The sequence below is a fragment of the Myodes glareolus genome, chromosome 20 (genome assembly GCF_982192425.1).
Source record: "Myodes glareolus chromosome 20, mMyoGla1.1, whole genome shotgun sequence".
In the NCBI taxonomy this organism is placed as follows: Eukaryota; Metazoa; Chordata; class Mammalia; order Rodentia; family Cricetidae; genus Myodes; species Myodes glareolus.
Genome location: NC_142045.1, coordinates 10,556,819 through 10,569,601, shown reverse-complemented (window position 1 = coordinate 10,569,601; position 12,783 = coordinate 10,556,819). Strand labels below are relative to the sequence as shown.

The 12,783-nt window shown below is 43.9% G+C and overlaps 2 protein-coding genes across 4 annotated transcripts in view; one reads left to right on the top strand and one right to left on the bottom strand.

Moving 5' to 3' along the window:
- Nucleotides 1–4: 4 nt before the first annotated feature.
- On the top strand, nucleotides 5–3,050 carry C20H4orf46 (chromosome 20 C4orf46 homolog). The gene is made up of 2 exons (XM_048424574.3): nucleotides 5–360; nucleotides 1,483–3,050. The coding sequence occupies exons 1-2, from the start codon at nucleotides 184–186 to the stop codon at nucleotides 1,636–1,638; spliced, it is 333 nt and encodes a 110-aa protein (XP_048280531.1). The 5' UTR covers nucleotides 5–183; the 3' UTR covers nucleotides 1,639–3,050.
- Nucleotides 3,051–11,171: 8,121 nt separating this feature from the next.
- The window catches only part of Rxfp1 (relaxin family peptide receptor 1), a 104,008-nt gene continuing 102,396 nt past the window's right edge, over nucleotides 11,172–12,783 (bottom strand). For all 3 annotated transcript variants that reach the window (XM_048424760.3, XM_085682505.2, XM_085682506.2), the window contains one exon: nucleotides 11,172–12,127. In XM_048424760.3, the coding sequence (XP_048280717.3) occupies nucleotides 11,826–12,127 (302 nt within the window). In that variant the 3' untranslated portion in view covers nucleotides 11,172–11,825. The remainder of the gene's footprint in view (nucleotides 12,128–12,783) is intronic.

Sequence of the window (12,783 nt, the reverse complement as noted above, 5' to 3'; positions counted from 1 at the left end):
GAGTTGTAGTGTTCGGCCCCAGCGTCCTGCGAGCCCGCCCGTGGTGTGGTCCCGAGTGGAGACCTAAGCGAAGATGGGGCGGGACCCCGAGGGGGAGGAGGCGGAGCCTGCGGGCTTTGGGCGCGAGCTGTTGAAAGGCCGTTGGTGCGGGTTCGGTTGCTCGGTGCGGCCCCGGCCGGCCCCATGGCTGACCCCGAGGAGATTCGGGCTTCGCCGCCGCCGCCGCCTCCCTCGTCTCCGTCTTCAGGCGCCTCTTCGTCGTCCCTCAGCACGCCGGTGCGTTTGGGCTGGCGGAGTTCGAGCCGAAGCCACGCCGCAGCGGTGGACCCCCTGGAGCAAGTGGAGCTGCAGATCGGGGACGTGAGTGTCGCCCGCCCCGGGAGCTGCTGGCAAAGCAGCCAGGGTGCTCCCGCTCGCGCTTCTCGGGCTCTCCTCCTAGCATCTCTCGGAGTGCCTTGGGCGCTGCTAGCCTCCCTGCCATTGGTACTTTCCGAGGGACTGGAGCTTGCTCTTCTCGTTGGCCACCAGCCCAGTGCCAGCTGGTGATGCTATTGTCTGTCGCCGACTGGTTCTGTGTTAGACTTGCGCGGACCAGAGCTAATCACCGCCGGCCGCTGAGATCATTGGCAGGATGCTTCCCTGATTCCTGCAACGCAAACGTTTTGTAAAGTTTTTGTACGGTCCCGAATTCCCAGACATCACCACCTTAGCTCAACGCGCATGCCGCTGAGGGGGTTGGAGCGTGTCAGTTTCACTTTCTAGAGACTCTGGAGAGGTAGAGCAGAATGAAGTAGGTGGCGGGTAACCTTCTTGAGAGACCATTGTGGAATAACAGCCCTGGAAACTGAGCGACAAGTTTTTTATTGTCTAAGTGCTGGTTCAGGGCTTATGTCTTTTTCCCAAAACAATACTGATTATAAGTAAATGTGTAGAATAAGTACCGAAGTCATATCCAAAAAAAGTGTTATTTTATATCTTTAGTGGAGAAAACACTTGATTTAAAAGGGAGTTTTTCATAGCTGTGTGTGTGATTCTAGATGTTTTCAGAGTGTCGGTCTTTGATTTCACATTTTTCTTTTTGTAGTCAAAAAAAAAAGTGTTCACAGATTAGTGGGACGGTGCTTTTGTTACCTAATTCTCGGCGGGAGTGGCTTATGGGGAAGTCCTTTAGATGGTTCTGTCACTTTTAGCCAAGGGGTTTCCAAGTAGTGTAGCTCAGGGGTAGAGCTTTGTGCCTCCTGTGCCCTGAGTCTTTGGGTTCAAGAAAGAGCAGTGTTTTTATTTGAAAATTCGTTTTGTTTTAAAAGAAAAACACGTCATTTGATTGGCTGTCTTAAGCTATTTTTAGACTATGACGTTAGATGAGAATTTAAAAAATAAGCACGTGTGGGGTTTGGGGTGTAACTCAGTGGTGGAGTTGAGCCTGAGTTGTCCCCGGGACTACAAACAAACCCGCTTGACTTTCCTTTCTTTAAATTGCAGGCAGCATTTTCATTAACGAAACTTCTTGAAGCCACATCTGCGGTATCAGCTCAGGTGGAGGAGCTTGCCCTGAAGTGTACAGAAAATGCACGCTTCCTGAAAACGTGGCGGGACCTCCTGAAAGAAGGCTATGATTCCTTGAAACCCGACAACTGACTTGCAGATGTGGTCGGGTAAGGAATGACTCACCGGTCAGATATTTGCACATGGACCACGTTTATGAGGCCGCCCGTCTCCAGGCATGCCAAGAACGGGTTTTCTTGGTATTCTTGACTTTGAGAAAGCAGAATACTGAAGGCCACTTTGTTTGTTTGTTTTCTCTCTTATGACAGTGTTGACCTTGAATACTTTTCTTCCCTCTACGCTTTTGTAGACTCTTTTATGAAAGCTGATTTCATCAGTAAATAATCGACTGTCTAGTGCCTCAGTGCGACCAGGTCATTATTTGTTTGTCGAGAAGATTCCCCAAAATGGCTGAGCTTGGAGTCCTTTTGTCCCCTAAGGCAGTCGATGAAGACTTTAGGTGGTGGTCCAGCTCCATGGGACCAGTGAGGGCGCCTTCTTTCCTTGTCAGTACCCGAAGCCACGTCACACAACCCTCAGTGCCTGTGACTGAGACTCAAGTGTCACTAGAAACACTTTTTGCTGACTGCTTTCTAGGATGAAGACTAATTGTTTCTCTATGAAAACCACCTGAGTCTAAACTTCATTGGCTTGAAGAAAAACATACTGTATTTTTTTTTGTGGGAAACTGAGTGTTCTTCTGACTTGAGACATTCTGGCTGTGAAGGCCAGGCTTCTGTCTCAGGCTCTTCAGTGGCAGGCAGGAGTACTGTAGGAACCCCATACCCAGGCTAGGGGGTCTGAGTCTTGATGATGACTTTTTAAGATATTTTTAAAAATATTTTTCCCATTCTATGATCCCATTTTAAAAAAGCTTTTACTTCATGAAATGAAAACTTTTATAGACTACATACTTTGGTCTATTTATTTTTATAGTTAGCTGCTTTTATAGCTAATATTTTTCTTATTGTTAGTGTTCTATATGTCCGATTGTTATCTTTGAAATACGTTACCAAATTTATGGCCGTTTGCTATTAATAGAGCTTTGCAAGTTATTTGCATTATTTTAAAGTTAGTTTGTTTCCAGTGTATCCATTTAACTGGTTCAATGCATTTCATATCAGTTGCCCTTGCTGTTGGGTTTGAATTCACCTACACTGTATTTTATGTAATTTGTGCCGTCTTTCATCAAGCCGTGTACCACGTTGATGCATAGGAGCTTTAAGTATCTTTTATGTGGTGTCTCTGTAGATATGTCTATGTGAACAGAACTGTATTCTAAAGTCTCACAGTGGCGCTGTGATAGGGGACACACGGATGGGCAAAGACTAGTTTTGACATAGTCATAGTTAATTTTTTTTGTTTGTCTTTTAGTTAAGTTCACACAACACGTATGGTGTGATTTCTGTACCAAAGAGATGCTTATTCCCGTATGAGAGAAATACGAATTGTAATCTGAAAATTGCAGTTTAAAAATGTATAAAAATAAATGTGTTACAAGTAAATTTCTGTTTCCTTGGTCATTATTTAAAACTTTCTGAGGTAGCTCAGCCATACAGAAAAGGTGAATGATTTAAATAATTTCCGTGCATTCCTACCATGCAGAGGTAATATTTGCATTTTTTTAGCCCCCTCCCCCTCCCATGTTAGAACCACTGGAAATGTGTTTTGCTACATCTTATACCCATCCCCTTGTCTTTCTTCCTATAGCCATGGCCTTAGAAGTGTTCATTTTTTGTTACTTTGTGATTACATGGTTTAAATAATTGCTTATTTGTATCCCCGGCTACCCCACGTCAAGCTGAGAATTGAGCCAGAACCTTGTGTATGCTTTGTGTTTTTATATTTTCCTTATGTGCTGGCTAGGCTATGTCACCATGAAAGGAGGGAACCTGAGTTGAGAAAACACCTCCGTAAGATCCAGCTACAAGGCATTTTTTTATTAGTGATGATGTGGGAGGGCCCAGCCCATTGCAGGTGGTGTCATCCCTGGTCCTGAGTTCTGTGAGAAAAGCAGGCAGTACAAGCCAGAAAGCAGCCTCGGCATCAGCTCCTGCCTTGCCGTTTCTGCCTTGTTTAAGATCCTGTTCTGACTTCCTTCAGTGATGAACAGATTGATATGAAAATGTAAGTCAAATGAACCCTTTCCTCCCCAGTTGGCTTTTTGATCATGGTGTTTCGACACAGCAGTAGAAACCCTAATGAAGACACCACACCACAGGTATTTTAGTTTTCGAGGCAAGGTGTTCAAAGCCTAGATGGAAGATGAAGTTGCTACAGAGACAAAAGTGACCTTGAATTCCTACGTGACCTCCACTTCCCAAATGCTGGGATTAAGAATTATCCTCTTCCATATATTTTTTGCTTTATTTTGTGAGAAAGTTTGAGGAGACTCATTTTCTTAAAGACCTAAGCTACTTCATGACTTGGCAAGTAGCTCTTCACAAACTTCAGGGGAAAACTTAGTTTTCTCATTGATGTGAAGTGAACCATGTGTCAGGCACTGTGTTAGAACTTTGGAGCATTGTTTTCTATAAACTCATCTGCTCTAAGGACAGTTGAAGGCGTAAGTCACAAACAATCCCTCACCAGTTTGGAATTATGATTAATAAAATGGTTATTTATTTAAATGGAAAAAACTTACAGATTACCGTCGCAGACAACAGCCTTGTGTGCGAGAGCGAACGTTCTGCCACCGCTGCTTTCTAAAAACAAAAGAGGCCACGCCTGAGTGGGCTGGTATCTTAAAGGCTATTGGCTGAAGCAGTGGAAGGAGCTCCCGCAGCAGACAGTGGTATAAGTCACAGAGCCGGAGATAGAAGCTGAGATGGAAACAATTTCCCAGGGCTGGAGAGACGGCTCAGTGGTTAAGAACACTTGCTGCTCTTGCAGAGGACCCAGGTTCGGTTCCTGGCACCCTCAGGGTGGTTCTGGTTCTGGGCGACCTGACACCCTCTTCTGGCCTCTTTGGGCAAGGTGAGCACTCTTCCTCAGGAATCTTAAAATCCTCAATATCCTATGACATCTATTTATTAATACTTGCTTGTACTATACCTTCTGCCTAGAAGCTTCCAGAGATGTTAAAGTTCAGGGCTGTCCTCTCTTAATAGGTGGTGATGCCACAGGTGCCCAGATAGTTGGTTCAACATTCTGTTTTTTCAGTGAGAGGATGGATAAGGTTGAGGGTTAGTTCTCTTCCCGTGTGTGTGTGTGTGTGTGTGTGTGTGTGTGTGTGTGTGAAGCAGGATTCAAACCTAGGGTCTTGCATGTTACTCACCCCAGCCCTTGAAATTGTTGTTTGTTTGTTTGTTTATAATAGGGTCTCGTATCCCAGGGTAGCTTCAATTCTGTAAATGTCTATGGCTGGTCATGGACTCCTGACCCCGCTTCTGCCCCCCAAGTGCTTGTATACCAGGTGGAGGTAGATTTTTACAGAGGAAGCAAGTCATATTCTAGTTAAGGTGGCCATCCTCATCCACACAGGAGATGGGCAAATAGAGAAGGTCCTCAAGACAGAGTTCTGTCAGCCTTTGGATTGGACGCTGATGACTGCTGATTTTGCAATAATCTGTCAGTCTTCAGACTTGAACTGATACACCATCTCTGTAGACCTCTGGGTGCTGACTTTCAGAATTACCTGAGTCTTTGTAATTATCTCTTACATGTATATGTGTTTATCCATGTATGCATATACATGTCTGTAGAGAACAAAATTGCTATCTAAATGTAATGCTAATATCTTTATAACATGCAACATCCCCCACCCTGATACTTTTTTTTTTTGAGAAGTTTAAAAATCTATGATGATGAGCTGATAGATTGGAACTGAAGGTACAGCCATCATGTTAGAAGGTTATTGCAAATGTCCAAGTGAAACATGAACTAAGGCCCTGGGTGTTGGGTCGAAGAAACCCTCATGAGGTAGAATCAAGAAAATTTACTGGCTCCATTCTGCATAAGAAAAGATGGAATCCAAAGCAATTAAGTTATGGTGGCAGTGGCTGTGGTGGCAGCTGTGGTGGTGGTGTGTGCACATGGGCTGCTCACGCAGACCAGGGCTTTTTTGCCACCTCCCCCAGCCCCGAGGGCTCCTGTCCTCTTTTCCTCATGGGGATGTCATCTTTCTCCAGCATCAGAGCCTTGTATCCAAATGGGTGCGAATCTGAATTTCCCAGGCTTCCTGTCCATCTGCTGTGAAAAGCCTGGTACTAGGTAATGGGATCTCTGGGCTGAAGTCTGCTTTTTTTCCCCAGATCCACCGATTGCTGGGAAGCTAAGAGTTTGCTTTCACACTTGTCGCTCTGACCTTAGTTCTGAAAGAGAAACTGAGGACCATAAGAGGCTTGTTTCTTTTTCTCCCGTTCATATACTCTGACTCACCAGACCTCAAAATGGGCACTGATATTGCCAGCCTGTCAATCCTTGTCCTGACTGCCTTTAGCAGCTGTCGGAGACCTAAAACAGCGCCATGGCAAACGCTCTGGGAGTCTTAACACTGCAGGCCTCCTTTCTTGTCTCCTTTGGGCCTGTTTTGCTCTAATGCTTGATGAGCTGAGATTAACTTTAGGGACATCTGTGACAACCCTATTAAAGATTGTCTTTATTGGAGCTGGAGAGATGGTTCAGAGGTTAAGAGCAGTGACTGCTCTTCCAGAGGTCCTGAGTTCAAGTCCCAGCAACCACATGGTGGCTCCCAACCATCTATGAAATCTGGTGCCCTCTTCTGACCTGCAGGTGTACATGCAGGACAGAACACTGTATACATAATAAATAAAATGTTAAAAAAAAGACTGTCTTTATGCTCATGGCCCTTCCCCCACAACCCCCTCTAACCTGTTATTATAAATAATTTAGCTCTTCCAGATATCCTTCAGGAAGTGAATCCACTCAAGAACCTGAGTGTTAGCACACCTTCCTCTGGTTGATTCTACTTCTTACGGCTCTCACTCTTCTCAGTAAACATAGACACTCATTTCCTCCGGATTCAACAAATCCAACCACAAAAGGCCTTACAATGAGGGAAACCTTGTCTTTCTGATGTGCAAATTCAAATACAAGCCTCCAACCTAAAGACTACCCACCTCCTGACTACCAATCACAGAACTGGCGACCTAGCCCCAAAATACCCGAATCAGTCATGATGGGGAAGCTTGGTTAACCAATTATTTTTAAGAGGTGGGACCAAGTTAGGATGGGGCTTGCTGGGACCCAGGTGCACTCTCTGTGTGGTTCCCTTGTGGCACAGCTGAGCTTGGACTTCTCGTTCCTGTTTTTGTGAGTTTTCCCCTTATAATAAATAAAAATAAAACTGTTTTATCTTCTAGCTAGCCTGGCTATTTCCTGAATCGAGCTAATTTCTACACAGTCAGAAGTAGCTAAGTTGATTTTATTAGAGCCATAGCTTCCACCCACCTGTCTATAAAATCATCCCTCTGCTTCAGCTATATCTATATCTCTTTCTATATATAGATGCAGACACAGATAGAGATATAGATGGGGGTGGCAGGAAATTCAGGCTGTAGGCAGGGAAGAAACACACTCAGCCCCCTTGCTGAGGGGGCTTCAGTAGGAATCAAGACCGCATGACTACTGTCTCATTGCTTGGATAACTGGTCAACCAAGTTCCACTTCCTTATACAGAGACTGAGTGATCCCTGTCATATACTCTTGGCTCTTCTGCCTCTGACGCGTTGCATAGGTCAAGTGTCCACTAAGTCGGCTTGCTAGTGCCAGACCTCCCTTCCCTTTAAGAATAGAGACTTTGCCTGATGACACTGGAGTTTCTTGCTTCAGACTCAGCTGTGGCATTGCATCTGCCTAAAGGAAGTCCTACTTGGTGTCTCTCTGTCTTGAGCCCCTTCTTTTTCTCCCTTTCTCAAGTCTAATCGACTGGAGAAGAAAAACGAATTAACAAGTTATATGGGATGAACTGGCTGTGCGCACTAGGTGAAGCCACCTCTTCATGACAGTAATATCTCCTTGATACTCGCTACACCTTCCTAAAGTAGGGTACCTAAACCAGTGACTTTCTTGTCTTTACATTGCTCTGCTAAGATATAACACATTATAAAACCAACCCTAAATCTCGCACACATTTTAGGTTGTTTAAGCCCAGGAATATACATTCAGTGCCCCTGCTGCCCCTGCCATAGTGCTCTCTAAGTTATAGTCCATCCCTAGAAGTCGGACCTCTCAGTGTTTGTCTCTTCATCTCTGACTTCCATTGCATCTTCGTGTTATGGCATTTTATCACAATCCAATTTCTCTCCATGGCAGAATAATATTCTGTTGTATGTATATATTTAGTACTTTGTTTTTCATTATTTGTTCACACCTGGATTTTCATATTTTGGATTTTATGTCTGTGTCCTGTCTTCAGCGCCTATGGGAGTGTCTCTCACAGTGGAATAGCTATCACATGGTAGCTTAATTTGTGTTCCGACGAAAGGCCAAATTTTCCCACAGTGGTTGCCATTTTGTATACATTTGTGTGTGTGTGTGTGTGTGTGTGTGTGTGTGTGTGTGTGTGAGAGAGAGAGAGAGAGAGAGAGAGAGAGAGAGAGAGTTTGTTCACATGAGTGCCATGTCCAAGGAAGCCAGAAGAGAGAGGGTGTCAGATCCTCTGGACCTGGACTTACAGGTCGTTGTGAGCTGACCAATGAGAGTACCTGGAGTGAAATTTGGGTCCTCTGGAACAGTAACAAGAGTTTTAATCTTCTCCCAACCCAGTTCACCTCCTTGATGTCCAAAGGTCTGAACTGAGATAAAGCCATTTCTCCTCTTTTGTTGGTCTCATTTTGCGTCATTAAGAATCCATAGCAAAATCTAAAAATCTCAAAGAATTACGCTGTGTTTTCTTCAAAGAGCTTTGGAAGTTACTTTAGGGTTCACATGCCCAATAGTGAGTATAGACGGCATCTTCACACACATGTACACTTGTTCTCATTTCTTCCCCACACTGCCAGCCTTCATGCCTCTAACTCCACAAAGTACTACCCCTTCTTCCCCAGCTCTCTTCCCTGACCCTTACTCAATATTTCTTCCCTCTCACGGTTCCTTTTGTAGTTTCATTCACGTACGTGCCCACACTCACACATACACACACGCGTGCACACTCATGTGAGAGGAAACATACTATTTACCATTTGAGTCTGGCTTATTTCATTTAACATATACATAATGGAACTTTATTCAGTCATTAAGAAAGAAATGACATTTTCAGAAAATTGGATGTAACTGGAGATTTCCACACTAAGAGATAGAATGCAAAATGAATCCAAAACCAGAAGTATTTCTATGTACCCATGATGATCTTGCTTCAATTCAAATGAAGTTTCTTATTGATATAGAGGAAGGATACTGAAGTTTTTGTAAATATGTAAATTCTCTTTTTCTTTCAACGAATATCGAGGCTCTTTCCTTTTTTTCCTTTCCTTCTTTTTTTTTTTTGATGAACAGAATTAATAATAAATGTGGGTACACAAGCATCTCAGGGATCTGTTAACACAGAGGGTACACCCATAAACTGATTTGTTGAAATCTAGGAGCTTTCTAGTAGAATCTTTTTAGGGTCTTTTAAGTGTAGCTTTGGGTTGTCTACAATAAGGATATATTAACTTTTCCCTCTCATATTTCTGTTCATTGTGTTTCTTTTTAGTCTTTCTCAAGCGAAGACTTTGAACAGTGTTTCGAGTAAGAATTATGCAACTGGGCGCTTGTAGAAAGCACAGTTTAAAGAAGGCATGGGAGGAACCAGAACTGTTAAGCACATGGGCCTGTTTTCTTCAAAGGAAGACCATGGCTGAAGAACCTTCTACACTTGATCACCTGGGCGGCTGGAGTGGATGTTGTCTTGACTACCTGGTGATATTTCTGCTATTCTATGGAGTCAGTCTACCGGAATCTCTCTAAATCCTGGGCATTGTTTAGGTTTAATCCTGAGCTTTGTGTCTCAGTGACTAGAACCCATCCTTATGACAGAGGAACTATGTTCTTTGTATCCTCCTTCAATAGAATCCGTCCTTATGCTTATGACAAATCCTTCCTCCTCAGACCCCAGTCCTGAGCATTGTTTACCAGTCAACAGAACACATTGCAAAGATCACATGTGCTTTCCTACTTTGCTAGGGAGTCTCTATGAACCTGTGCCTCAAGCTTTGTTGTGATAACTGTCACATGGGAACCTCTTTCCAAAGTTTTACTGTGCCTAAATGTGTAAGAAAAATACACCACAAGGTAGACTCTGGAAGTTTTGTGCCAGTGCCTGAAAAATCGGTGCTGCCTCGACTTTCCCTCTTCATCTCAGGCAGGCGATTTTTCTGCTACCCGTGACACTTGTGTGGCCCCCAATAGGCACTCTTATCTCATTCCCTGCTGTAGAGGAAATTCTTTCATTCATTTCCCACTTAATTTGATCAGCTAAAGCTTTGTTTTCTATAAGCTTTATTATGCTGGCATTTGTTCCTCTATTCTTAGTTTCTATAAGGTTTTTATCATGAAGGATGTGGAATCTTGTCAAAGACCTTTTTTTTATGCGTCTCTTGAAATAATCATGTGAGATCTGCCCTTTTCTGCTTGTGTGTTATATTAGATTTATTGATTTGTGTGTATTGGCCCAACAAACTTGCATTCCTGGATCAAACAAACTTGGTGATGGTGTGTGATTTTCCCCAATCTGTTCTTGGCTTTGACTTGTGGGTGTTTACTGAGAGTCTTTGCATCTGTGCTTGCCTGGTAGTTTTTATTTGTTGTGCTTTTCTCTGGTTTGGGGCAGGGCTGTGCTGGGCTCATGGAGTGAGTTTGCTGCTGTGCCTTCACTTCCTGTCTGAGGAACAGTTGAGGGAGGAGCTTTTTTTAGAGTGTTGTTGGCTGGCTGTGGGTGTGAGTTGCTTATATATATATCTTCCTGATTTAATTTATTTTGTTTATACTCGTCACCCTTTTAAACAATCAGTTGGTTGAAACATGAAGGCTTATTCCTGGACTCAGAATTGGAGCTCATTGATTTAAACACCCTCATTCTCCCTTTTCTGGCTTACCCCTCTACAATATTTCCACCCACTGTCCTGTTTCCTCATGATGGTGCTCACTCAAAGAAAAGCCAAAAGAAAACTGGGAGAGATAAACTACTGGTTCTGAATTGATAACAAAGCTTGCCTGGCTCCTTCATCTCTGCGTATGTCTGTTGTGTCTGTACATACGTGTGTATGGGTGAACACACCTGTATGGAAGTCAGGCTGACATTAGGTGTCTTCCCGATAGCTGATCAACAAGCCTTGGGGATCCTGCCTCCCCAGCACTGGGATTATAGTATGCTCTACCACACCTGGCTTTTTTTTTTTTAATCTGGGTGCCAGGAATTCAAACTCAGGTCCCCGTGTGTGTGCAGTAAGCGCGTTAGCGATTGAGCCCTATCCCAGGCTCTACTTTTGCACGCCAGAGGCAGGGTCTTTCTAGGTTGCTGAGGTTGGCCTTGAACTTGTGCTCCTGCTTCTTCCTCTCTACTGTGAGGATCATGGGTTTGTTCACCACACCTGGCAGCAAAGCTTCCTTTGAATAAATATGTTGTGTTGACTCTCAAGCATGGAGACTCAGAGAACAATACAGAAGATTCTTTAGATAGAATGTTTCTGCTTTGCATATAACCGTATTTAATAATTTGTGTGTGAGTGTGATGTGCATGTGTGCACACACTTGCTATGTCGCACAGGTGGAGGTTAGAGGCCAAGTTTTCAGAGTCTATTCTCTCTTTCCAGCTTTACATGGGATCCAGATACTGAGCTCAGGTCAGCACGTGTGTAAAGTAATCACTTTTGTCCCCTGAGCGCCTCCGTGGCTCCACACATTTTATCCGATGCTGTTATCTTTGAGTACCAGTTTTAAAATGTCTATGGGCTTCACGCTTGCTGATATGCACAGCAGAGAAATCTAGGAGCTGTGGGTAGAATTTGTGTCGTTAGCAGTTAAACACAATATGTAGATTAAAGAGGCTTTATATTGTGTGTGTCCAGCACTTTACCTCCATGCAGTGTGCATAAACGCATGCTAGAAAAAGAGTCACCTTTGTCTCCTATGCAAATATGTACGAGTATCCGTGCACATGGTATCAGTGAGATGCTTCTCTTTGTATGAACACCAGCTACCTTTCCCTGCCTTGCGTCACTGTATGTGAACTTGTCTTAACCATAAGTTATACATTTTGTGGCATTTACTTCATATCAGCAAGTCCCTCCAGATGCACTTCACAGTATTCTCTGAGAAGAAATGGTTCCCCGAACCAGCTATGAATAAGAATTGAGTCTAGATGACTGAGAAACTAGTGACAGATCGCAGGGGTCTGTGAAAACCGCTGGCTTCAGGAATTCAGTGGGCATCTCTTGCACGGGCCACATCTCCACCCAGATGAATGAGGGAGCAAATGCCTTTGGAGTCTCCTTTCTATCCATAGACCTTCTTTGTCTGTAATTGTACCAGAGCTGATGGATCATTTCCTTGAAAGGTCTGGTGGTCAACGTGTAGATGATTGGGTTCAAAGCGCTGTTGATGGGCAGAATAAAAATCACTACCCAAGAGGTGATAGTGTCTGGAAGAGAAAAAGTGGAAAAATATCTGAGTGTTCATAGATGGCACAGGCTTCTCTTGTGTCTCCCATCTTCAGCCCCCCTTTTCTTTTTTAAAGACCAAGTCTCTGGTTTTTTCAGGATGTCTTTCTGGAGTGTCAGTGTTTAAAGGCATGAACGCCAGTGCTGTGAAGGCATGGGGTTCTTTCTGAGTGTTTTTTCCTGACTACACTGAAGTGCCACCAAAAGAGCTCTATTGGGAGTGTTTACACGAAGTCACAACGTATCATTATTAATCCATTTAAAGAAAAACCATATTCTTTACCATTTATCACTCTTTATATATATAATTTCTTGAGACAGGGTTCCTCTCTGCAATGGTTCTGGCTGTACTAGAATTCATTGATGACCAGGCTGGCCTTGAACTCACAGAGTTCCACCTGCCTCTGCCTCCTGAGTGCTGGAATTAAAGGCGTGTGCCACTATGGCCCGGTTGTTGCAAATGTTTTGATTAATAGGAAGTATGTGGGACCCAGGGTAGCCTGGCCACACATGGGGCCCAGGCCACACACCTGCCATGGCAGGCAGCACTGGCTTCCAGGAAAAGTCATAAGCTGACACCACCCAGGGAGGGCCAGTAGCTAAGGGTCCAACCGTTAGATAAGATTAGATAAAATCA

Coding starts and splice junctions, on each gene's coding strand:
- C20H4orf46 (XM_048424574.3), top strand. CDS start 184: ATGGCTGACCCCGAGGAGATTCGGGCTTCGCCGCCGCCGCCGCCTCCC. Junction 361..1,482: donor TGGAGCTGCAGATCGGGGAC/GTGAGTGTCGCC, acceptor TTTAAATTGCAG/GCAGCATTTTCATTAACGAA.